This window comes from Cavia porcellus, unplaced genomic scaffold (genome assembly GCF_034190915.1).
Source record: "Cavia porcellus strain 051 isolate PalLab524CR breed Dunkin Hartley unplaced genomic scaffold, mCavPor4.1 scaffold_5, whole genome shotgun sequence".
Classification (NCBI taxonomy): Eukaryota; Metazoa; Chordata; class Mammalia; order Rodentia; family Caviidae; genus Cavia; species Cavia porcellus.
The window spans coordinates 76,626,152-76,653,096 of NW_026947488.1; the positions used below are offsets into that span (position 1 = coordinate 76,626,152).

Consider the following 26,945-nt stretch of genomic DNA (forward strand, 5'->3'; position numbering starts at 1 on the left):
TCTTCAGCACCTTCTTCAGCTTCTGCATGTAAATCGTGTGGTGTGTTTGGAGCATATGGCTGCGTAGACGTGGTCATAATGCAGCTTGCTGTACACTCCAGGCAAGCAATACAGCCAAGCACGTACACACACGCACATACATGTGTTGAATCGGATTAAATCGCATACACTTCAGAAGATTAACTTGCAGTAATAGGTTCTGTGTTCTGGCTTTATAGTGGAAACAATCATTCAGTACATTTAGGACAAGATTAACTATCAAGTGTCACCCTTTTGTAGTGTTGGTTTTATGACGTCTTTTGTCTTGATGATTGTTCCTAGGAATTTTAAAGTGTTTTCCCTGGAAATGGCTTTTTCCCCCTTTGTAACAGAAGCATATGTTTTATTTTCAGTTCTTACATTCAGCACTGGAACAGAGCTATAAAGCACTGCTGAAGGAAGTTTTTTCTGTAGTTAAGTAGGTAATAGCAACAAGGAGACAACACTTAAGCCCTCGCTATTAAGGTCACAGCTCTCAAATGTAAATTAAATGGGTGCTGCCCTGGGGGGCTCACAGCAGATGTACCCAAGTTCAGTTCATATACGAAGCTGAGAGAAGGAGTGGGGCCTGGGTCTCCAGGTGAGGTTTCATGTGCAGCATCAAAGGCAGTGGGTGGGTCGTGAAGACTGTTTGTCTTAGGCAAACCCAAACACCAGGGAAGAGCTTTTAAATAGAGTTAGTTGCACTAGGAAAATGTGAAGGAAGAGTTTGTCTTCTTAGTCTTTAGGAGAATTAAAATAATAAAGAGGTAATAGGTACTGATTTGGGAAATGCTTTCAAATTGATGAGGATCACTATTTGAGGGAAAGTATACCAGAAATAATACACATTTAGTTTCAGAGTTTTTTTTTAGACTTGAATTGTTTTGGTTTGAAGAGAATAATAATGCTTGGCTGGCCTAAGTGTTATGAGAAAACATTGTAAGCAGTTTAGCTCATGCTTAAAAATGAAAAGCTAAAGCTCTCATTGAGTTATAAAAGACTTTAAACTGAGACTTCGTGGTATATGAAAGAACTCTGCATACTGTCTTGTAAGTTTGCCCTGTGAGGAATCTCACAATTGCTCAGTCAACTAACTACAGCATTTGTCACTGTTACTGCTATCACAGTAACAGCATATTTGCGTACTTTTGCTTGGGCAGTTCCTGTGACTGAGTAAGCAGGGGGTGATGCTTATTGTATTCTGGGTTGAATCTGCTCCACTGTATGCTGGGAAGTAGATTTGGGTGCTAAGAGGAAGCATCTCAGTCTGGATGATGCCTTAGTTCCTGGGCACTGCTGGGTGTTAGACCCCAAAGTTAGGTTTCCTTTAGGGTTGTGTGAGCTTGGTCAGTCCTGCACCAGGTCTGTTGGCCTATTACTATATTTCTGTGGCAACTGTAGCACCAGGTCCTCCATGTCATTAAGTGAATGTTTACTAGGCCCTGTATATCTTGTCTATTTTGTGATTTATTCAGTTTGTTCTCATTTCACAAGTGAGGACACCGGTGTAACAGGTGGTTCACAGAGCCTCTCAGCTCATGTGTCTCGGCTCTAAAACTTGTGATTGCACACTGTGCAGGGCACTAGGACAGAGAGGAAGAGTGCAGACACTGCGGGAAGGCTGTGTACCTAAACATCTCAGATATTAGAGAAGAAGGGCTCCTAGTGAAAGGAATGAAATGCACAGGGATAAGCCACTGAGGGAACCTAGAAATCCAGGGGGATTCACAGAGGAAGTGACTTAGGAGTTCAGTTTGGGAAGAAGCGCCTTTTCCTAGGAGTTCAGAGTCGGAAGTAGGCAGTGATTTTTATTGTTCAGGGAAGGACATTTCTGGCAGAAGGTTGGTGTCTACAGAAAAGTTGATAATCAAGTTGTTAGACTTGTGGAACTGCGTAAGTTTACCGTCAGCTTGAGCATCAGTTTCGGGGTGGCAGTTCGGTGAGAAAAGGCAATGGAAGGCATGTTTGCCAGGGCAGGATACTTGGGTACTCTCTGGTGCATGAGGGGCAGCCATGATGTTATTACTATTATTAAAACCCACTTTTTCAGTTTCCTGTCTGTGAAATGGGAATGATTGACAGTACCTTCTAACGATGAGACAGGTGAGCCAGCAGCACCTCCAAAAGTTCTAGAACAGTGTGTGGCAGGCAGTATATGCAGACTGTAACTAAAGGGCTACAGCCACTGATAAGAGGGCTACTGTCACCACTACCCAGCATTTATTATTTTCTGTGCTGTGCTAGGAACTTCTGAGACATTATCTGTAATCATCCTAACAACCTACAATGTAGGTTTTTATTTTTTAAATTCCATTTTATGTATGAGAGACCTGCGTTTCTCAGAAGTTCTTTAACTTGTGATCTAGACGGCCTTGGATCCACACCTTTGTCCCTAGAAGGTGCTTGCATGCGCCTCCCTGCTGTGAGGTGTGGACTGTTGATATGTGCTTCTTGTGGGTTTGGGTCCTTGGGGGCAGCAAACATGGGTAGAGGGAAGGACTCTGGCGGAAGCTGGCTGCAGGGCTTGATGGTCATGGGCAGCTTGTGAAGACTCAAAACCTGTTCTCACCAGAACAGGAGGAGCAAAACAAAGTCTAGGGTAGTGTGACAAACAGAGGAAAAGAAAAATGAAATTGCTTGTATGGTGAGAAACTCTTAATTCTGGCAAGAACTTTTTGGGTGTTTGCTATGGTGAAAGTGACAAGATATATCATGGGCATGACATCTTTTTGTAGAGGAACACATAGACTAGCCACAGCTTCAAATACTTAGTGGTTAAACTGCTGAGGGCACTACTGTTTATCTGCATCACTTCCTGTATGCCACCTGCGGTTTTGTGGAATTGGGGGTTTGAATCAGAGGGGAGACTTGTCTTGGTTGGCTGTACTCTTGAACACACCACTATTCTTATCATTCCCGAAATACAAAGGCGAAATAGTAACCCTCCTTTCGTAGTGAATAACTAATTTGTGACATATTCATTGGGCCATTTGGACTGCAAAAAGAAGTCCTGCTAAACACGTGGTTGACAGTCTGGTTTCTTATCTAAGGCCACCAGCTTACTTTCAGTTTGGAGCCTTGCATACTAACTTTTTATTTAGGGACAAAGCTTCGAGTCAAGATTGCCTTCACATTTTCACAGTGTTCCTTCTATCTCACTCGTCATAAAGGAGGTATCTGCCTTGATACTATGAAAAGAATGCTAAATTTTGGACAGGAGAGCTTATATAAGCTTAGTTTAAATTCATGCTTTGCCTCAGCAAAGCAGTTTTAACTGATGAGGTAACACTGACTCTCTGGAACAAAACATTTTCTATTAGTATTAGGGTCTGTGTGGCAAAATTTTGGCATTTACAGTTATTTTGTTTCCCAGCAGTCTCTCCCGTAAAACTTGCCATGTTCACTGATGGCCAAGCCTGAACAGTTGCTTTATTGGAAATGGGAAGATGTTGACATTCTTCTGTATTAAAGAGCTTCCACTCATTGACTGTGAAATTACAGTTCTTTCCCAAAAAAGATAGAATAAATGTTAAGTTCTGTTTTGATTTCAATTTTTGGAGTAGGAACTGTTTTAATTCCACCTGCAGTGGTGAAAGATGACATTGGTGTTTCCATAGAGTTTTATGTAGTTTGTTCATTTTGGTGTTCCAGCTGTCACTGAGTTGACCAGTGGAACAGCCCGGAAGGGAGGTAAGTGTGAAGGGGAAGGGTTTTAAAAAGGAATCAAGCTGTGTTATATACATGCACCTACTTCCTAAGATGGACGTAAACTTCATGTGCTGCAAACACGTGCTTAAAAAAGTAAAATTGTTTTGTATTATTTGACTTGACATTTGTCTTAGGGTACCTCTGCTTTCAGGCATAGAAAGATGCCCCATGCTCACTTTGTGATATTTTTCTCGTTCAGATCTACAATCAGCTATTTCTTAAAGAGACCTTGCATTTTTCTAGTGGGAAATGGGATTTATGTGCTTACGTGCTCCTTGCTGCAGGGACCACATAGTAGGTTCATCCTGTCAGGAGTAGATGAATATAGTTAGATGCATAAATGTGTGTGTTGAGTTTATATTCCTATTTCCAGTTTAACATTAAAGATACTTTCAATTTTTCCAATTTCATGTTTATTTGATTTCTTTTACAAGAAAGATCCGATGATTTCCAGTAACACCAGCAGGATGAAAGCTTTGGAAGTACGGTCTGATACATTAAGAGTATATGAGGTTTAAGATCTTTTTGGTAGTTCTTTTTAACTTCAGAATATATTATAACTATCTTAAAATCATTCTTTCTGTTTTTCAAAGCAGAAGTGTTGTTTTATAGCCTGATGTTTGAGTGTTGGTGTGTGGTAGTGGTGATTGGTCATGTGTATAAGTTTATGAGCAATTAATGTTTTGATGAAATCAGAAAATACCTGTCTGGTTTTTAGTGATCATTGTTTAGTGATTTAGAGAAGTGCGTTAGAAGAAATGACTATGTCACTTGAATGTAGAATGATTCAGTTAAAAAAAAATTAAGACTTTGCTACTTAGGGTAGATGCTATGTAGGATTTTGAGGAAAAGGGGCTATGCTGTCTGCCTTATGAATTTGTGGTGGTTAATTGACTAATTGTCAATTTGAGTGGGGACCACCCAGCTGAATTGAGTCAGTGTGGTGTGGTGTGGGAGGATTGTAGTTGGAATGGTGTAAAAGGGAGAAAGGGAGGAAGGAAGGATTTCAGCTGAGTTTCCTGGGAAGAGCTCGGGCGCTTGGCTTGATCCTTGTCTTCTGGCTTTCAGTGCTGACTCTGCAGCCTCCAGCACCAGCCTGTGGGCTTTCCAGTACAGACCCTTCTTTCATCTCAGATTATGGCCTCCTGATGCGGGACTTGGACTGTATGGGAGGGACAGTGCCGTGGGCTCAAGACCTTCCGCTTGCTTCTCTGGATCTCTAGTGTGAGCACAGATCTCTTGCACTTTTCTACATTTGAATCTGTGGCAGATAGATATTGTCAGCTAATCTTGTAAGTTTCTGTGTCCTGCATTCAGTCTGTTTCTCTTGCAAATACTGACTACAACAGGGCTACTGTTTTTTGTGTGCTTAAGAGACATCCCGCAAACAGAACTTACTATACCAGATTACCTTAATAATATACCTTAGTATGCAGTCATATAAGAAATAATTAGTAGGCTGATAAAATTAGGGGAAGGGTTTTTTTTTTTAGGGAGTTAAATATGAGTTGTGTTGTAAAGCTATCTAGCATTTAAGTAAAACTTGGGATTGTTTCTTCAACTGAAGTATGTCTTGGTTCTTCTGTTTCTTCTTTATCTTGTCTGGCAACTTAGGAGCAGATGACATAGAGTGGTAAATCTGTTGTATGTGCTACTTGTTTGGTCTTTGCCTCTGTTACTGCTGCTGGTGTTGTTGGTGAGCGATCTTACACTTTCTGCTCAGAACCTGTTATCATTCAACAGTTTCTCTGTTTCCTGGTATATCTTTTTTTTTGGTCTTTTTCATTTTTATCGGTACCGGGGATTGAACTCACGACCGCCTGCTTGCAAGGCAGGTGCTTATGCTGCTAAACTCCTAGCCCTTCCTGGTATATCTTAACAGATGCTGTTTCCTCTTTGAATAAATTAGTCACCTCTTAGGGTACAGTGCCTATCAGAATACTGATTTCATTTTTACTGTTGTAGTGCTCTACAGTATTTATGACTGTTAGTTGACACATCTGTGTTTAATATGTTGGTAGTCGGGCATGTAGGCACTTGCCTGTAATATCAGCTATTCAGGAGGCAAGTAGGATGATGCTAAATTCAGGGCCAGCTTGGGATACTTAGTGCTTGTCTCAAAATAAACAATAAGTAAAAGGGCTGAGGATGTAGCTAAATGGTGGAATATGCCTGATTTCAATCCTCAGTGCCATGTATGTACATATAAGAACGTAACTTGTTACAGTTTTTGGCAGTTTATAAGCTTCTTGTATATCTTCTTATGAGGCATTTCTCATGAAAATGCTCATGAGTTGTCTCATGGGTATCTCCATTTTACAAAGTAGGGTGAGAAAGTTTATGGAAGGTAAAAGAATGGGAAATTCCATCCCGGGCTTCTTTTGTGGAGCCTGTTTGCATTATGGAATTTCCAAGGTCTTCATATTGAAGAAAATCAGCTCTACAGGAATGGAAGAGCTGTGTTGGGTGAAGTGTGAGGGCACTTCAAAAAGCTCAGTATTTACTGTTTTAGTTTGTTGTGATGCTTGCAGATCTGTTGCTTAAAGAATAAGATTTTTAAGAAAACACAGCTTTTTGTCTGAGCTGATTTTTAAAACAGGTTATGCATATTTATGGAACAAAGCTTAAAATGTTCAAAAGGCGATAGTAAAATCTCATCTCTACAGTACTGTCCTTCGCCTGGCTATCCTTAGACCCCTCCCTCCTTCCATACTTTAGAAGTGATAGTCACTCCCCGTTTGTTGCATATGATTTGGGGTATGCTTAAGACAAAGTTCTTCAAAAATTATTTCTTGTTTATACCATGTAAATGGTGACCTATTAAGTCTTTAATGACTTATTTGTAAAAGGAAGGTATTTTAGCAATTTGTGCTGGAATGTTAATTCTATGATGAATAGAAAGGTATTTTTTAAAAAATTTGAATCATTTCTCCAAAGTGTGTATATACTTCCAAGTGAATTCTTTGGAATAAATTGCTGTAAAGCCCAGTTCAGCTCTTATTTTGGAGTCAAGGAATACATAAAATGTATTGGGTCAGAACTGCTGATAAATCGTTATCTAGAAATATCTTGTGAGGATAACATAGCTAAACTGTTTAAATAAATATATTGTGCGTCATGTATCAGTATTTGATCTCCAGCAGAATGAAATGAAGGTGAATTCTGGGGGGAGGGAAAATGAGGATGGTTTCAGCTGATCTGTACAACATTTTTGTTTTAAAGTTTTTTGGGTTAGAGTTATTTTGCATGATTATACAGAAATTTGATGCCTGTTGTATCTGTATTCCTGTTCTGATGGAAGATTCTTAGGTACCTGAAGTTTGTAGAAAGTAGAAACTTTATAGCAACTATAGTTATGCCATAACAATAAACTCTGAGCTGTGTTTACTGTTGAACTCAAGCCACACTGATCAAGCAATCAAACTCCAATGCAAAGTGAAAAGAGAAAATATACTTTGCAGAACTGTGGCTTCCTCTTACCACCTGTGAGCAAAGCAGAGAGAGCAGCAAGGTCACGGAAGGTCTGGTGTGATAATTACATCGGTTTGGTGCATGGAGCGGTTGGCAGGTGTCTTAGTGGTGCTGCTCCTCCGTTTGGCCTCTTTACCCGCAGATGCACAGCGGGGCAGTCTTTTCCTTCCTGGGGCTGCTGCTTCTCCCATGAGAGCTTTGTCCTCTAGGCTTATTCTAGGAGTGCATAGAGATGCATGTGGTGGCCATGGAAGTCTGAGGCTTGTGAACGGCCAAGTCTGTCTAGAATTGTCTTGCTAGAGGCTTCCTCTCCTGGGACAGTAAAACCCAGGGCTAGGCCTCAAGTCACTTGGGACCTGTCCTCAGGGACTAATTAAAGAACCTATTTAATATGACCCTTGTTATTCTCTGCTAGTTACGTCTCACCATGGCCAAGGTGGTTGGTTGCTCACGCAAGTATTTATAGGAATCTGAAAAGATTAGCGAAACCATGTGATAATCATAATACAGATTTCCCACCACTCCCTGTCTTATGCTTTTGAGAAGCAGGCAAGCCTGCTATGGCAGGAGGTCGGTGTGACCCTATTCGAGAAGAAAGCCTCCAAACCTGTGGTGATGGGGAGAAGAAGCCGTGGTGATAGATGTGCTGAATAAAAGTTTTTTGTTCTAGTGGCTAAAATTGGATTCTGTGGTTGCCACATGCCTCAGTTTGAGATGTGTGTATGGAGTTGATAGGGAAAAAGGACAACTAGAAAAAAAAGTCCCTAACTGTAACAGTTATCATGTTCACATTACAGTAGGAATGAGAACAGGAGACTTGACAGGGAGAACAAAAGCCCAGGCAAAGTGTCAGTACTGTTCTCAAGTGTCAGATGGACCCTACAAGGAAGAAAGGCACAGTTGGGCGCTGCTGGCAGCCTTTGCTGTGGGTTTATTTTGCTTTCTCGAGGCCCTCACTAGCCCTCTGCTCTTCCTTCTGCCTGAGGCCTCGATACCTTCCTCCCTTGGCCACCCATGTCTTTTAATCTGAAAAGTTTAAGCATTGAACCGTATGTTCCTCAGTTGTGCAGTTCTTTATATGTTGCTGTGTAATGGCCCTTTTCTTTATTGGGGTGATGTCTGTCACTCATTCCTCGCTGTATTGCTCTGTGAGCAGAGTGGCCTGTCCTCTTAGTGGCTGGTTACATGTTCACTTCTGCCTGTCACCTTTGCTGAACTCTGAGGAGTAAGTCTGTTGATCTCTGAGCTGCCTGCTCATGGCACTCTGACGGGCATTTTACAGACTTATGTGAGGTAGCCAGTCCTTCTGTTTGCCCCCCAGCATGGCAGGGCCAGCTCCCCCCTTCAACTAAGGTATTTCCTCCTTTGTTGTTGCTTCCCCCATTCCCAGTTCTGTAAGTCATGGAAGTTTGGTTTTTTTCTGGAGATTGACTTGGCCAGTCTCAGTGTAAGCATGTTGCATCTCATTTAATCATCAGGACAAGCCTATAGGCTGTGAGCCCTGCTTTACAGGTAAGTAACAGAGGCACCCAGGGACTGTGTGACTTGTTCAAGGCTCCAGAGCTGACAGGTAACTCAGGCTGGGATGAGAATCTGGCCGTCTGACTCTAGACTTGGTGTATTTCCTTGCTGAAGGTCAACTGATAACATACTGGTACGCCTATCTATACCATAGGCTTGAGAGAGAGCTCAGTGGTCAGGGAGTATGTTGAGTCTCCCCTCAAAGTGTCTGCTGGGTTGCTACCCTTTTATCATGAACACAGAACTTTGAGACATTATATTTTACATATGGTAACAATTTCCTTATTAGAATATTCACCTTGATCAGACCTGTATACCCACCTGCCCTTTGACATTCTTTCTCCTGAATATCTCCCATGTTTAAAATTCATCGTGTTCAAAACTGGGGCTCTTGAATAATTGGACTTGTATCACTGTCGGAATGTTGCTTATGATACTGAACTGTAGTTTTGTAAGATGTTACATGCTGAGAAAACTAGCTAGAGGGGATATACTAATTTATTAGGTAGAGACTTGTATGTTAATTTGTGTGACTGCATGTGCATCTGTGAGAATCTCAGTTTCATTAAAACAAAAGGTCAGTGAAACGGAGCTCAGCCCTTTCACATCCCAGCCCAGAGCTTGCTGTCCCGTCCCGCCCACTGTCTTTGAGGTTGCTTGTGCAGCTGTCCCACTTTCCGTCTGAGGCTGCCCTGTCTTCTCCTTCCACCCTTCACCCCCAGCCTCAGGTGCATGGCTGCTCTCCTACACAAGGACACTAACCCTGCCCCTTCTTTGTTCCCTCTTTCAGCCCCCTCCCCATTGGATGGCGTGGCCTTCCAGTTTGTTTTGAGAACTTCCTGAGCTACTATTGGTTTACACATGTGATCTTGCTACTATTTCTTTACTCAGAATCCCTCAGTGGCTTTTAATCATTTAGGATAGAAGATTATACACCATAGTTTGTCACTGGTTGGGTCCAACAGCTGGGCTGCTGTTTATAAAGATGAATTTTCTGGACCACACTTGGAATTTCAATGTGAGCTAAATCTGTGTGTTTAACCATCACCATCTGGTGGTCATTTTGTGTATAACGCTTAAAACCCTCTGCACTCTGGTGACTGCTCCACACTGCACTGCCTGGAATGTCACACTCTGCTGTTGGTCTGTGGAACTGCTTTGTATCTTTAAGACTCTTCTAGAATGCCATCCCTTCTGCTCCTGAGTTCCATGGTATACCTGAGCACAACTTCCAGCTCTGCCTTTGTGTCTGTGTGTGTCCCTGACCTGGAGGCTGAGCTGCTTAGGAAGGGAGGGACACCTTCTCAGCTATCCTGCAGCCCCTTTGTAGCAAAGCTTCTGGTTTGTGACTGGCATTTAATACTTGGTGCTAAATACTGATAACTATCTGTATTATTTATTTAGTCTTGCCTTGACTTCTGGATTCCCAAACAGTAGTACTTGACATAGTGTCATTTGATGATTAATAAAGCCAGTTAAAATATCAGCGGAATCACTCCTTCAGACAAAATATTTAATATTCAGTATTTGCCACTCAACATCCGTGTTGCACAAGTAATTCTGCCCTACAGGAAACTATTTTAAAAGAACTGTGTTTCAGTAATTATTACTCTGTAGCATTTTCATTGTGTGCTAACAATCCGCTCCACACTTACGGGCTTTTCTCTCTTTTCTTGTTGTGCAGCCAGAGGACTAGATTTAGCTAACTGATCATTCAGCAGAACACAGCAGTCTGGCCGGTGGTCTGACTCTGTTGTCTCACGTTGTACTGGGGCAGCAGTTTTCATTTGGGCTTTTCTTTATCGGGGCTGCCAATCAGCACACTGACTTTCATTCCCCAAGTGAGCTGTGGCTGAATAAGGGATTTTGGATTTTCTGTGACACTTTGTAGGACACAGCTGATGACTTTTAAAAGACTGTTATAGAATATTTCACAGGTAGTGTGTAATCATTAACTCAGGGCTCCTTTTGTTTCTACCTCTTGTATCGTCTTTTAATCCTCCAATGAAACTGTGTAATTTCATGGTTAATAAAAGGGTTTCTCCCTTCCACTCCCCCTCCCACCTACTCTCCTTTTCTCCCCTCCTTCCTGTTTTCCTGCCTTCCTCGCTCATCCCTTCCTTCCTTCCTTCCCTTCTCCTCTCCTTTCCTTTTCCGCTTGATGCCTTCTTCCCTTCCCCTTTTCTTTTCTTTTTTCCCTTACTTCCCTTTCCTTCCTTTTCTTTTTTGTGGTACAGGGAATTGAACCCAGGCAACACTGAGCCATTTTTGAAATTTTGAGACAGGATCTCATTAGGTTTCCCAGGTTGGCCCTGAACATGTGATCTTCCTGTTTCAGCCTGCTGAGTAGTTGGATTATAAGTGTGCCACTATGCCCAGCAAATTATATACTCATTTTCCTCTTAAATACAGGTGATTTCTTATTAGTAATTAAGTACTTTGAGAAAATATGTTTATATATATGCATATATTTATATATCCGCTTCATTGAGATATAATTCATATACTATACAATTCACTTCCCTTGGATATATAACTGGTTGTAGAATTATGTTACATGCTAACTCCTTGTTTAACATTTTGAGTAACATCCAAACTTTTTCACATCTGACCTTCCCTCCAGTAGTGCGTAGGATTTCAATTTTTCCATATCTTCATAAATACCTGTTTTCTTTTTTTCCTCCAACATTATAGCTATCATAGTGATACCTTGTATGGCTTTGGTTTCTCTTGCCCTAATGGTTGACCATGTTGAACATACTTGAGCGTGTTTATATTGTTTATTTTGTATGGAGAACTGTGTGTTTTGATCCTTTGCCTATTTTAAAATTAAGCACTCTTCTTCCTGGGCTATAATTGTTCTTTATTCTGAATCCTAGTGCATTACCAAATATGCCGTTTTCAGGATCTCTCTCAATTTGTTGTTGTCTTTTTACTTTGCTTACGGTGTTCTTCCACCACCGTGCAAGACAGCCATGACCTTGCCTGTGCGAAAAGACAGCTTTTTCTTATAGGCAAGGTCACGGCTGCTCTACGTGCCCTCCGTCCTCCCTACTGAGCCTCAGAATGGAGCGTGGAGCAGCTTCACCCGCTAAGCTTCATTTTCCCATCCAGTCTGTGGTGGTGTCAGGCTGATTAAATCTTCCATGTCCTGAAAACTGGAAAAGCTGACTGTCCAGGTTGAAGAGGCAGAACTTTTTATTGCAGCTGTGAAGGTCAGGGCACAATTTCCAAGCAAGTCGCTTTCTGCTTGGAGAAGCCTGTCACCTGTGACTCAGAGTTTAGTCGAGCAGAACCCCTGAAATGTGCTCCTTGGTCTCTGCAAGTGGTTGCTTATTGTTTCGCTTTGCTTGGCTTTTCAGGAACTCATCTGGAGTTCCCCCTGACATGGATAAAAGCAGTGACTGTAACCAGGAAAATGAGCCTTCAAACATTAAAGGATTTAATTTGCAAGAAGGTTTATTAAATAATGAAGAAGTATGGTATTCACGGAGACCTTTTATAGCCTGTTGATTAATAAGTACTTTAATTATGATAAAAACTGAATATTGAGGAATTTAGTAAATTTAATTTGTGATAGTGTTTGAAACCTTGTAGGTGTGTGGCGATGAGTTTAAACCATAAAGGAAAGAAGATTGTCTTGAGAGTTGAAGAGCTGAATAATTAGGAAGAACTTGATTTGATGTTTTTGTGCAAGGACCTTATGATACCTTGATGGAAGACAATACATTGATGGGGATTATCTGTTTTAAGACATGGTTTTATGAGGATAAAAATATGGAGGAAATTCTAGTGTCAGTTAGAAAAGGGAGGCATCTCCTTGCTACATGGTGGGGTGAAACTAGATCATGCTACATACTGGATGTGACGTTATAATTGGGTCCAGAAAATATTCCACCTGTGAATACTGGTGAGGGGAGAAGGCATTTTAGAGAGAGAGCCCTGAGCATGAGAGCAGTGTGAGCTAATAGAGTTACATTAGTGATGGTAGATAGTGCTTAAAATGATTTAAATTTGGCCTTAGTTCATTGAGGATGTGGATTCATTGAAGGTTTTGAGCCATGAAGCCAACATTGATTGTTTCCATAAATATCGTGTGCCAGAGATAGCTTGGTGGTTTTGGCTTGCATTGCTAGGCATCACATTAGCTATTAGTTGTTAAGTCAGCCAAGGCAGAGGCAGGTCTGACATCAGTGACAGTTGGTGCCATCCATTGTCAACCAACGTCTAGCTTTCCTTTCTAAAAACATTTCATATTGGTACAGCAGTTGCTTTCATGTATGGATTGATTTCTGTTTTGCATGCCCTGTGCCCAGTGACTAACTCTTACAGTAACTCTGAAGTATATGTATTATTAATCCCCATTTTGCAGAAGGGGAGATTGAAATGTAGTAGAAGCTGAGTACCTTGCTCCACATGATACAACTGGGAGTGTCAGAACTGGGATTGGACCCCAGAACTGTCCTATTTCAAATCCCATTCTCCTAATGCCTCTCAGTGCTGACCTGTGTGGCATCTCTTGTGATACCACATTGCCAGGGTACCTCTGTGCGCCTTGTTGCTTTTGGCATTCTGTTTGCTTCCAGGATAAGTGTTCCTGTTCTCCTGAGCTCTCAGTTCTGTTACTGCTGTAGGTTTTGGGGGCTTGGAGGACTTTCTTTAATAGAGTGTGTCTCTGTTCTTACCCTTATTATGTTTGCATGTCCTAAAAGTAGTGCATCTCACACCCATTTTTATGCCACTGTCCAGCTGCCCATCCAAGAGCAAGCTTGTTTGTAAAATGGTAGCGTGGACTGCATGACCTCTGAGACCCCTTCTGTGCACACCTTCTGTTTGCACAAGGAAGGAATTCTGGCATTAGACTTCTGGGATACAAGGAGGAACATTACCAAAACAATCCTGTCATTCTTTTCAGTTTTGACCACTGACACCACTCTTGGTAATAGTCATGTTCATAAGCTTTCTAATAGTCTAGGTTCGTGGGGCTTCACTTGTACTCGACACCAACAAACTACTGATATGGCCGCATCTTCCAAATTGCGTGCATGTACTGACCTTTTAGAGTAAGGGGCCTTCTTAATCACTTTCTACTTCTGGACTGTTTTTCACTCTCTGCATCTTTTCTACAGTCTTTATTCACTAATACTGTCTTTTTGTCACCTAGAACGGGGTTCCAGACCAATCCTGTGGGAAAGTATCAGGGTGAGGCAGTAGGCAGCCAGCCCCAGAGGCTGTGTCCTGCCCTCAGGGCCCAGAGCCATGCAGTGTTGAGAGTGGGCTCATTTTGCCACTGTCCTTGTGGCTACCTTTACTGCCTCTCCTCACTGTGGGACTTCCTAAGTGCAAGGAGAGTAGTGTGGTGGCTATATACTGGGATTTTTTTCCAGTTTTTTATGAGAATTTTATGTGCATCCTTGTGTTTTTTTTTTTTTTAAACCTTAATCTGCCCCATGTTTTATGTGCCAGACCCTGGTCTGATTGGTGTGATAATTTAATACAAGTTAATTACAGTTAAAGTACAATGCTGAAAGAACTTTACCAATTGCCAAGGGGAGTTCAGATTGTGAAATTTTATACCTACTAATTTTTTTAAAGGATAGGCAATGTTATAAAAAGTTAACTACACATAAAGGCAGAAAGATAGAGATAGATGGCCATCTGTATCTGTGACTTTTGAATCTGTGGATTAAACCAGCCGTGGGAAGAAAGTTTTCAGAAAAACAATGTCTATACTGAGACACACATTTTTTTCTTGTCATTGTTCCCCAACCAATACAATAAAACAGCTATTTACATAACATGTACAGTGTATTTGCAAATATCCCCCCATTTTACACAAGGGACTTGAGCATTTGTGAATTTTGTTCCATTTAGGGGAAGAACCACTTCAAAATGGGTCCTACGGGGCATCTCTGAATACTCAAGTATTTATTATGTGTAATGGGATAACAAAGGATTTTTGTCTTTATATGTTCATTATCTTTTCTCTAATGAGCATGAATTTCTCCTGTATTTTAAAAAAATCGCAAAAGAAGATAAAGCTGGGCATGGAGGCTCATGCCTGTAATGTACATAGGAGGCTGAGGCAGGAGGATCCTTGTGAGTTCAAGGCCAGCCTGAACTGCATAGTGAGACCTTGTCTCAAAACAAAACAAAACAACAACAAAAATAAAAAGAAGAAGAAAAGGAAAAGAAATACTAGACAAAGCCAGTTGTACAAATGTGTGCTATTTTTAACTTTTGAGATTAAAATATTCTATAGGGATATTGAGAATGTCATACTGAGAGCAAGTTTTGGCGTATAACAGCTAGGATTTGGATCCTTGTTATTTTTAACTAAGCTAAAAATCTAGTGGTTGGTATTTTGTTTGGTTGAATGAGTGAGTGTCATGAGATCATTAGTTCATAACAGGAACACAAAGAGATGATGGCATTGATGCTTAATGCTTTTAGTGCCACTGGATCAATTTTAATGATAATATCTGTAATCAGTGGTGTTTTCTCAAAAGTTATTAAACTTAGAACAGAATGTCAGCCTCGAATATGATTAACTTTTTGCATTAGTTGGAGTTTAACACTTTTGGTGTGCATTTAAAATTTAATTTTAAATAAGACGTGATTACCAAATGATTTAGACCAAAACTTAACAGTAGTTATCTTTGAGTACTGTTGTCAAATAATTTTAATAGTAACTAGGGGTCACTTGGTTTCTGCGCTTAACTTTTGTGAGAGTTTATGGCTGAATAGTGATGAAATGGCATTATATGGTGGCATTTCCCTGAGACCATTTCTTCTGAAACGCTGTTTCACTGATCACTGGGAAAAACTGGCTGTGAGCTTTCAATTACTACTTTATTTTTGTACCAGCGATCGAACTCTTAGCCTTGCACTTGTCAGGCAGACGCTTAAGCCACAGAGCTAAATCTGTGGCCCAGTTATTAGTTTTTATCCACAGAATGGGCTGAAGTTGGCATCACATCCACATCCCTCATGGTTGCTAGAGGCAACACACTGATTTAATTTGTGCCCCTGTGGCAGACATTTTTGTATAATTTTAGTCACTTTCTCTGCTACTTTTTCTACTTCCTTTCCTACTTCCTGTCTCCTCCATTCAGCTCTCTGCAACCTTGCTGAGTCCTGAGGCATCAGTGCTGGTTGAAGAGGAGAGTAGCATAATTGAAAGTCCAGATGGTTGAGCCAGGGAGCAGCCACCGTGTGTCCTGGGCCTACCCTGGGGAAGTGCAGGACGGAGAGCTGTTTTTCATGGTTCAGTCTGTGGCGAGAGTCAACCCTCTTACAGATTGGCTAAAACAAAAAATAAAGCAACAACAACAAAACAGAACAAACCTGTGTTTGCAAGTTGACTTGGACCCTGAAGAACAGACTCCAAGAGAATTTACTTTGGGGATTTTGCATTCTTTTCCTCTAGAATTGCGATTTCTTGAAAGTATTTTCCTTCACTGTTGTAATTATCACATTTTTATCACACTAACCTTTAACATGGAAGATTGCCAGATGGATTAAATTCAAGTGTGACATCTTTCCTCCTAGGTTGAGTGTCACAGAAGCATAGGAATGGAATAGGCCAGGACGTGTGCTGGCTCTTGTAGGGCCAGCCAGTTTACACTAGTGTGCAGCATGGAAGGGCATTGGGATGGGGTTCCCTGCTGACGTCGCTCTCACATGCAGAACCATGTGTATATAACAAATGTTACATTTGTAAGTACATACTCAAAATAATCAGAAAGGGAGAGAAAAAGTGTAATTCTTATGTCATTGTGTTTAGATTTCAGAATCTTTTATTTATTTTTTTAATGTAGAATGGACACAAATCTCTACCAGGTATCTTCGGGAGCAGTTGGCCAAGATTTCTGACTTTTACCACACGGCCTCCAGCACAGGTGATGGCCCCATCCCTGTGTCTGCAGAGGTACAGCAAGCCATGAAGCAGTGGGAGTACAATGAGAAGCTGGCGTTTCACATGTTTCAGGTAATCTTTCCAGGTCATGCAAGCCTGTATGTTTTGCGTGGAGAAGGAAAGCACATTCTGTGTAATCCTTTGTTCCTCACTGATGGGGTATGTTCTGAGGAATGTGTTGGGTAATTTTATCATTGTAGGAGTATCATGGAGTGTTTCCAGAGACACAGGTGGTGTAGCCTACTACATGCCTAGGCTTTGTGGTACATGCCTGTTGTATGTGTGATCTTTCATTGATGAAGACACGCTAGTGTTTTAGTGGTATTTTCTGGGGCTTAAATTCTGTCTTAATATGAACTAATATACTTGGAGAAAGAAATCTCTCATTTTTCACATTGCATTCTAAGGTAACACATTTGCCTTGAGATGACACTACATTATACATCTCCAGCTTTCAATACTATCAGCTTTTTTAGTGCCATTGATTACTTTGTAATTGTGCTAGTAAATATAAGCCTATACTTTTTATTTTACACAATTTGGATATCTGTGAAATAAAATCCTTGTAGTGAAGCCATATTATTATATCCACTTTAGAGCTGAATTATTTTACAGAAACGTCATCTTAATTTGATTCAGCTACAGTTTAAAATGCAAAGTTGAGGGGAAACTTTAGGTCATTGAAAAATGACTGAGCTTTTACCCAGGCAAGGTGATGTAAATCATACTGACCAGAAGAGGGCGCTTGTGGTATTGTTTGTCTCAATTTTTTATTAGTGGAAGGTGGAAGAAATTATATTTAGCTAAAGTCGCATGATTAACAAAGACTGTTGGTATCTGCTGTAGTAATCAGAGAGGAAGAGGAAGTGTAGTTTCTAAACTTTGTGGTTTAGAACCTTCATTGTAATGTTTGTGGGGTAACACTTATTTTGAGAGCTCAAAGTGGGAGAGTGTGGTCCTTATGTGAAGGAGTAGTATTTTCATGTCAATAAAAGGAACGGTTACAAATCCTAGTGCTGTGTAGAATAGGCCTACTTCGTTGTCTACCCTGAGCTTTTAGGGATTTTACTGAGCTAAGAATTTAGTCTGCGTGTTGGAAAATGTAGCTTACCATATTTAATATTTTTGGAAGGATTCCTTCATACTAGGAACATTGAGATCAGATTTTTGTTTTATAGAAAAAAATTAGATCCTAAAGTGATAAACACAATTGAAACAATATCAAGTTAGAAAGCTCATTGTATTTTGCTTTGGCATATTCTTGCAAAGTGAAATGTGCCCTGGTACGTATATGTGCCCTGGTACATGCATGTGTAGGCATGCGTGTGCAGAAACAGAGTCTGGGTACACAAGCAGAAGCATTCAGGGGTAGGACTCCTGGGTCTGTGAATATTTTTTTAAAGTAGTTTTTTGAACCTCTTGTTTACCATTTCTTATACTTAATGCAAGATCTCACTTTTTGTTCTTATTTTAAATACATTTGTATATTTAAATTGACAAATGTATTTTTTATTAAAGTTTACTGATCTAAAATTTTAAATTGTATCTTTTCTGAGACTAACCTTTTAATCCTTTCTGATCTTAGTATCTTTAGAACTAGAAATTAAGAAGTAAATATATGTCATGTCAAATAGGTTGTCACTGTCTTTTAAATATGGCAAATATAGAGTATCAATATAATACTTTCACCTAAGCAAATAAGGTGCCTAGGAGACTGATAGGAAGGGGAAATAAGTAGAATAAAGACATACCATGTACGGGGGCTGATAATCTCAATGAATGTAAACATTATATGTCATAAACAGTTTTTGGTGTTGTTTGTGAGACAGGGTCTCACTGCATAGATCAGGCTGGGCTTGAACTCGTGGTGAGGCTCCTTCCTCAGCCTCCTGAGTGCTGGGATTACAGGCATATGCCACCACACCTAGATTATATGTCGTAAACATGAGCTAAGATTAATAATATTCAAGAGAATGAAAATAGGGAAACAGAATTTAGAGGAGGAGGGAAAGAGGTGGAGAGAAGAAGGGAATTTAAAAAAAGGAACAGGCTGTATTATATACCAATACCAACTCTGCAAGATGATTATAAACTGCATGTAGTGCAGATATGCACTAATAAAAAATATATTTTCACACAAATTCTTGATAACAATTGTAGTAGATTATTGGTGATACTTCAAAATTACTAGGAATGCAGTAGGGTTTTGCATTAACTACTAAGTTGTTACTGTGATAGCTATAGAGTTGTAAGTGTCTGCTGGAACTTTTCCATAGCCTTTTGTTTCTATTTTAAAGATTCTTTTATTTTGTGAGTCATACTAAAAACTTATTCTAGCAATATCAACTGCAGAGTGGATGAAAAGATGTATTTTTATACAGTGGAATATTACTCAGCTATAAAAAGGATGGTCTTGAGGCTTTTATAGATAAATGGACACAATTTGAGACTACCCTTATAAGTGAAATGAGACTCATATTTATAAATACCACATTGTCTCTCTAGTGTAAAAAATAGTAAAAACTGAAGGGATAGTAAGATCCAAAATGGATAACAGATTGTAAAAATGAAAGGGAAGGAAAGTGCTCTAAAGGATGTAACTGTATGTATTTTTAAGTGTGTAAGATAGATGACCATACTACTAAGTTTTTATTGGATCATTGAACAGGATAGTTTGTACTATCATTGTTTGATTGTTCACTTTTTATGCTTTGAATCTATAATTTGAACAACTATTTCTAAGATGACAACATGTAATTTATCAATAGTAATTTCTTAGTGTTATTTTTTTTCTTGAAAGTCTGTATTATTTCTACCCTTTTTTCTGTTTTGCTTTTTCAATAAATAAAAAAACACTGTGCCATCAAATATATACACAGAATTTCAGAAGACAGTGGATTCGTGTATGTGCGTATATGCATGTGCATATGAAGGCAATAGACAAAAGATGTCTGCTCAGTAAGTCCCTGACTCAGGAACATTCACGTTGTGAATCCCACAGATGCAGTACGAACAGACCTTGTGTAACAAGCCGCTGTGCTGCTGTGTGCTCACTGCCCAGCGTGAAAGTGTACCATAGTCCAGTGCCCAGTCAGAGCCCAGGATGTCCAGAAGCAGGAGGAAGAGCAGTGGCGATGGGGAGGACCTCTGGGAAGCGCAGAGCAGCAACCATGGGGACAGAGGTGAAAACAATGGAGAGACTGGATGGAAGCCAAAAGGTGGAAGGTGTTGCTTGTATTTATAACACGAAGTGTTCAACCACTGGCATGATTCTGGAAAAAAGGAACAAGATCACGGAACATAGGAAGCCTGCTTTGCCAGTAAGGTCAACAATAATAGTCAACCATTGTGGGAAAGTGACAGAGGAGACAGGGAAACTTCTCGATGTGTGGATGCAGGATCAGCATCAGTGTTGAATCTCACTCAGTTTAATGCTTTGCATGAGAAAGAACTAAAAGCCAGTTTGAACACGTAAAGAAAAAGATGAGGTGAACAGTGTGCATCTTTTATGGCCAGCATGGGTGGTTTAACAGATTCAAGGCTGGAATCAACCTTTACAATGGAAAAGTGGTGAGGCTGTGAGTGCAGATACCGTATCTGCTTAAGGATTTCCAGCAACACTTAGAGAAGTTACTGATGAAGGCGCTTATTTACCCCAAATAGATTTTTAATGTTCTGGATGGAAGAGGATGCCAGAATGAGGTTACATCAGACAAGAGGAAAGGTTGATGCCAGGCTTTGAAGCAGCAAAGGATAGACTTACTCTGTAGTTCAGTGGCAAAGCTTCCAGTGATGTGAAACTAAAACAGGAACTGTCAGAAACAGAGCCAGAGGCTCTCTACCTGTAGTGTGGAAGATAACTCCAAAGCCTGTACCATACAGGTCATTTTCCAGGACTGTTTTTTTCCATCACTGTATCCCAGAGATAGAACATTCCCATCCAGCGTTCTGCTGCTGCTTTACCGTCACTGGATCACCCCCAGTTCATGGATGACTTTAATCTCAACAGCAAAATGGTGCATCTACCAGTGAATGCTGTGGCACTCGTCCAACTTACGGAGCAAGGAGTTATTGTGTCTTTCAAGAAATATTATTTGCATCACATTTCTTGTAGCTGATGAAATAAGAACAACCTTGTGACTATTTTGGAAGGACTAGAGCATTTATATAAAAAACATTGCCTTTGCTTGTAGTAAGGTTTCAGCTGTCCACATCCACAAATGGGATTTGAAAAAGTCTTAGCTCACAGTTTGTTCATAAAGTTCATAGACTTTAGAAGATGGGCATGGAGTTCAAAGAGATCTTCAGCAACTTTGTAACCCTTAACAAGAAGCTGGTGGTGTATCTATAGGGGATGACTTCATTGAACTCTGCCATGCAACACAAGGAGCTTACTAACGAGGGTCTGATGGAATCATAGGCCCAGCAAAAAGCTGAGGAGCACCAAGAGGAAGATGTCCCTGAAGAACCAGAGAAATTCACAGCAGGCAATGGCAGGGGGATTTTCTTCACTTGAAGGGGTCCTGGTAGTCTTTGAGGTGCAGGACCCCAACACAGAACAATACACAAATGTTGCAGCAGCCATTCAGAATGCCATCCAGTACTAGAGTCATCTATGATGAGAAAAAAAGGGTTATTACTCAGACATCACTGGATCATTTTTTTCAAGAGGATAGACAGCATTGAATCCACCGGAAGACCCATGCTGTCAACATCAGGTGTGGTCAGATTTCCATCTTGCCCTCCGCCTCCCACTGCTGATGATCCTTCAGCTCCACCATCTCGTACCTGCCCTCTTCCTCTAGGCAGTGACTCTTGTCAGTCCGCGCTGTGTAATCTGCTATGTGCTAGTTGGTGCACTATACTGTGCTGCTGTTTTGGGATTACTGTACAAGTAAAAACAATTTATTTACAGTACTTATATGTGTTTTTTTTTTTTTCATGCTTTGTGTATTTGTCAAAAGTATGTAAGACTCACTTTGTCTAGAGTTATAAATGAATTTGACTTATGAATGTTCTCCTGGAATGGAACTTGCTCATAAGCTGGGAACTTAACTGTAGTGTTTAGTTGTCCTGTGAGTGTCTTGTGGGCACTCAGTGCTAGAGGCACTAGGCTAGCATGTGCAAGGCTCTGAGTTCCACCCTTGTGGGGCCTTTTGTATATTTGAGAAGATGGATTTAGTTTCTAATGTAGCTATGTGTTGTTGATACATTATTTTATTGCAAATTCCTCCCAGGTCTTTATATACAAGGTCATTATATTGATTTTTAAGTGTAGGCTGGAGTATCTAAGAGTTATTTTAGGACAGCAAAGGAGGTTGTGGGGGTGTACTGGGTCTGGTGGAGTTTTCAAACCTTTGTTGAGATAATGATAAGAGCAATACATTTTTTTGGATAATTATCACTGATAGCTAAGTTTCCTTCCTTGAATATCAGTTTATACTTCTCCAAAATCCTCCTAGAGGCTTCATATATCCAAGGAGTTTGAAAGGCTATGCATTTCATTTATTTTCAATTTAGAGTGAAGCAGATTATCAAAAACTAAAGACAAAATCCTACAGCACACATACCAAAAAACTCTAGTTCATTTTGTTCAGAAATAGGATTGTGATCAAAGACCATATTTCAGTATAACAATAAAACTCTAATAAAAGTACATTTAAGTGTAAGAATAAGAGTGCCTTTTAAAAAGTTGGGTTTTCTTTAACATTGCTATTGCAATTTTTCTTTGTTCATTTAAGGAAGGGATGCTAGAGAAGCATGAATATTTGACATGGATCTTGGATGTTTTGGAAAAGATCAGACCAATGGACGATGACCTTCTTAAACTCTTGTTACCACTAATGCTGCAGGTACAGTACGTGTCACCTTGAGCCAAGTGGTTTTATGGTGAGCAATTAACCTGGTAAGAATAATTAGGTAATAGAGGTAGAAAAGGAAAATTATCCTCTTGAAATGGAATGAAAAGAATGTCTTGATGCTACAACACGTAAAGTGGTAAAAGATTTCAAAGCGATCATGTGTGTTAGCTACATTCATAATTTCCATCTACATGGACTCTCACCCATGTTGAATTCTTTTACATCTGAGCTAAGCAAGTAGCTCTTTAAGTATTGTCTCTCCATTCACCCAGATTACTGTGGAAGCAAATTACCGCCTTCAACGAATATAGAGAATCTTCTACATTCTTTTTGGTAATTCTTTGTGTCTCTGAGGCTAGGAAATTTATTTTGCTGATTTGTCTAAGAGCCATTAAAATTTAGGTTATCTGGGTAAGATTTAAATTTTTCTGATAAAAATAATACATGAATTTGATAATTCAGGCAACATGAAATTATATCAGTGGCAAGTGGTTCTGTCTCTCACCCTGGTGCCTGCCACAGGTGCCGAAGCACAAGAGGGTCCTGCATGTCCTCCTTGAGAGGATCTGGACTGGGGGATCTGTACCAGTGCTGCGTGGTCCAGTAGCCAGATGGGCTGTGGAGCATTTAAAGTATGACAGAATGAGTGGGGATGTGCTCCTTGAGTAACATGCTCATCAGATTTCAAACTTATTATGGAATAAACATATATTATTAATACTTTTTATGTTGATCACATGTTGATAACTTTTTGGATATATTGGGCTAAAACGCAGCACATTGTTATGGTAATTTGTAGTATTTTTTAATGGCTACTGAAGAATTTAAAACCACATATTTCTGCAGGACATATTGTTCTGTGTAGTGCTTTTGCAGATTCTTTTTGCTCTAGTGAAGAAAAGTCTAAATTAAAATAGGTGCTTGAGAAGTACAGGTTGTAACTGAAGTCGGCTGTCTTTCTGTTTCTCAGTATTCAGATGAGTTTGTTCAGTCGGCCTATCTGTCTCGTCGTCTTGCTTACTTTTGTGCACGGCGTCTTTCCCTGCTGCTGAGTGACAGCCCCAGCCTCCTCGCTACCCACTCACCCCACATGATGTTAGGACCAAACAACTCCAGCATCGGGGCCCCCAGCCCTGGCCCCCCAGGCCCTGGCATGAGCCCGATGCAGCTGGCCTTCTCCGATTTCCTTTCCTGTGCACAGCATGGTCCTCTGGTTTACGGACTTAGTTGTATGTTGCAGGTAAGTTCATGGCCTGTGTTATTTTTATGTTAAGATTCAGCTGTGGGAAGCAATTGGGCTGGGAATACCACTTTCAGCTTTCATGTCACAAACCTATTTTTTCCAATAACCAAGTAATTTATATTGAAATGCTCTGTTTTTTATTGCTCCGTATGGGATCAAGCTGAGAGATTTGTTGCAGCCATGTAGAAGAAAGTTACTGTGCTTATCCTCTATTAGGGCCATTAAACACTTCAATTAGGAAGCCTTCAGGGAACCCGTGGAATAATTCAGCTCTATTACTACTCTTCTGGAAAGGTAGCTTCTTCAGCCACCATTTCCTTAGTTCACGTCCTCAGTTGGTTGGCTCCTTGTGTTTCTTTAAAGTCTGTATCATTTACCAGGCTGGGGTCATCAGCACTGTTGCTTTTGCAGTTCTTGGATATCCAGCATTGTGCAGGGTGCAGGGTCCGTCATGTCAGGAGTGAGACACTGCCCTGCCCTAGAGGAGGTGGACAGTTGAATGTTCACATTTCTTTAGCTCTTAGTGTTTCTGGCTCTTTACAAAGGGCCTTTGGAACTAGGGTGGCCCTGTGCGGACATGGTCCTTCCTCTGGTGGAGTTTTCTGTCATGTTGAGAAGACTGCATCATATATGTACAGTTCCTGTAGACCGTGACAAGGGCTGGTGGAGAGATATGTGGGGCTGGGGCAGCTGAAAAGGGAACTTGCAACCTATTCTAAAATTCAAGAAGGCTTTCTGAGGAATGTGTTTTTAGGTATTATGAGCTAAGGAAAAAAAGCAGTAAGAAGCGGTATGGTAAGGGTGCTCCTAGCAGCAGCACAGCACAGGAAGAGGCCCAGAGGACTCATCAGTCAGCTTGTGTGCCCGTCAGTCTTCATGGAACCAGAGTGTGAAGTCTTCTGGGCCTTCCACTGGCAAGTGGTAAAGGGCTTTATATAGGGAGCGACTCTGTCAGTTGTACTTTTTATGTGGTTTTGGCCATAGTAGAAGGAAAATTTATGGGTGAGAGAGGTAAGAGAAGAGGAAGCAGGCAAAGAACTTGGTTTGGAAGCATCTAGGTGGGGTCAGTTTTGGACTATTAGATGACAGTGGGCCCTCTGTATCCATGGGTTCATGTCTCTGGAGTCAGCCAACCTAGATCAAAAATACTCAGAAAAAATTTCTGAGCATGTAGACTTTTTTTTTCTTGTCATTGTTCTCTTAACAAAATAGTATAACTGTTTACATTTATAGTGTATTAGATATATTACTGGTAACTGCAAGACTATTAAAATATATGAGAGGACTGCATAGATGATGTGCAGACACCACATCATTTTATGTGTCTTGAGTATGTGCAGATTTTGGCATCTGTGAGGGTGCTGGCGTTGTTCTTGCTTAGATGGAAGATGATGTATTACATTTTATTCTGGCCCTTTAAATGTATATGTTCAAGAGATTAGTAATATGTCTGATTCTGAAGGTGAGAGGAGAGAACTGGCCAGATGTATGGTTGTGAATCATGAAGGCCTCTTGTCTGGTCAAGTCCAAGAAGGGTGGAGGTTGTTTGAAGAGTTTATGATGAGGGAGGATCTTTGGAACCAACAGTCATGAGTGGTGGAGAGTTGAGCGAAGGGGAAGTCTAGAGAGGAGGCCAAGGAGGTTGGCCAGGTTAGGAAAAGAACAGCAGGGGCAGTGTGTTCTAGAAACAGAGCTGATGAGAGTAACATTAATATTGTTGCACTTTTACTATCATATTCATGATGTTTATTGCACTATTGTAAATTGTAACATACACGATGTCACTTAGTTCTCAGAACCTGCCAGTGACACATAGGAACTGTTAATATTCCTGCACCACCTCAAGTGAAACAGTGGCCCAGGTCACAGAGCTAGAAATTTAGACGCAGGCATTTTGATTCCAGAATCCACATTCAGCTACTATGCTAATAAACCAGAGGCTGCCGAAAGTTTCAGAAAGCAATTAGGCGTGGGTGGGTGAAGTGGCCTCTGGTCACATGGTTGCTGATCATCTTATTGAAAGCTATTTCAGTTGTGTGGTGAGTAAAAAGCCAGAACAGGGCAGATTGAAGATGAAGGAGAATGAGCAGAAAGAATACAAACTGTGAAATGCATGTAACAGGAAGAGGAGACAATAGTGGGAAATGAAGGTTTCTGGTGAATGGGGAAATACAGGAATATATATAATACATTTATTGATGGATTGATTCATTGCAGTGCTTTGAATGAAGTGCAGGGCTTCTCATGTACCAGGCAAGTGCTCTACCACTGAGCTGTATCTCTCACCCTTACTGTAGTTGACGAAACCATTTTGTTTGCTTTCTAGTGGGTAGAATTGAGCATGCTTCTAAGCTAAGTGTAAACTAATAGAGAGTGAGTCTGGGAATAGGAGAGGAGGGTTGTTTGCTAGGTTAGTGTGCTGGAGTTGGGAGGCTTTCAGAATTCAGGAAAGGGCTGCATTGTGGTCAGGCACCATGAACCCCACATCCACCAGGCAGGGGGAAGGTGGTACTGCATGGGCCAGTGGAGACAGATGTATTGGTGGTGGTCAGGGGTTTGCTATTCTCAGCTGCCATCTGCTCTCCACTGGGATGCCTCTTGGGCCTCAGAATTTATTTTTTATATTAATTTCGTGTTTTTGAGAAGAGATCTGTTACACTCCCTGTCCAGGTTCACACAGCCTGCCATTGAGTTCATGATGGCATGTGCTTCAGACTCTTCATAGGTCTGATTCTAAGCCCTGCTCCACAGCTTAGTTTGGTATGGTGAAATACTAGTAATAATGATAATAGCCTTTAGTTTCTCGAGGGCCATACTCTTTCCCTTTCAATTTAATAATTCTTAGTTTTGTCTTAAAGTTGAGAGTGGAAAAAGATACTCACATTCTGAATTCTTGGGTAGGAAACTATAGTTATGTTGAGGTATCATTTTTACTATTGGGCTGTTGTTAAACTCACCCTGATCCTCTAAAGGCCTGCATTCTCCCCACTTTGTTTCTAGACCGTCACTCTCTGTTGCCCAAGTGCCTTGGTGTGGAATTATTCCACAAATGAAAATAAGAGTGCGAACCCGGGCTCACCCCTGGATCTGCTGCAGGTGGCCCCTTCCAGCCTCCCCATGCCTGGCGGGAACACGGCTTTCAATCAGCAGGTAGATTTACTTCCCTGGCAGAGGTTTGAAGGGCATTTGTGTTCTCCAGAGG

At 40.7% G+C, this 26,945-nt stretch overlaps 1 protein-coding gene across 9 annotated transcripts in view; it reads left to right on the forward strand.

The window, feature by feature from the left end:
• The window catches only part of Med12l (mediator complex subunit 12L), a 276,541-nt gene that overhangs the window by 38,496 nt on the left and 211,100 nt on the right, over nt 1–26,945 (forward strand). For 8 of the 9 annotated variants that reach the window (XM_063249179.1, XM_063249183.1, XM_063249180.1 and 5 more), the window contains 4 exons: nt 16,542–16,711; nt 22,381–22,491; nt 23,471–23,740; nt 26,744–26,893. In XM_063249179.1, coding sequence (XP_063105249.1) covers nt 16,542–16,711; nt 22,381–22,491; nt 23,471–23,740; nt 26,744–26,893 — 701 coding nt within the window. Of the gene's footprint in view, nt 1–16,541; nt 16,712–22,380; nt 22,497–23,470; nt 23,741–26,743; nt 26,894–26,945 lie in introns of those variants that run through there. The other variant, XM_063249188.1, reaches the window with a different exon arrangement.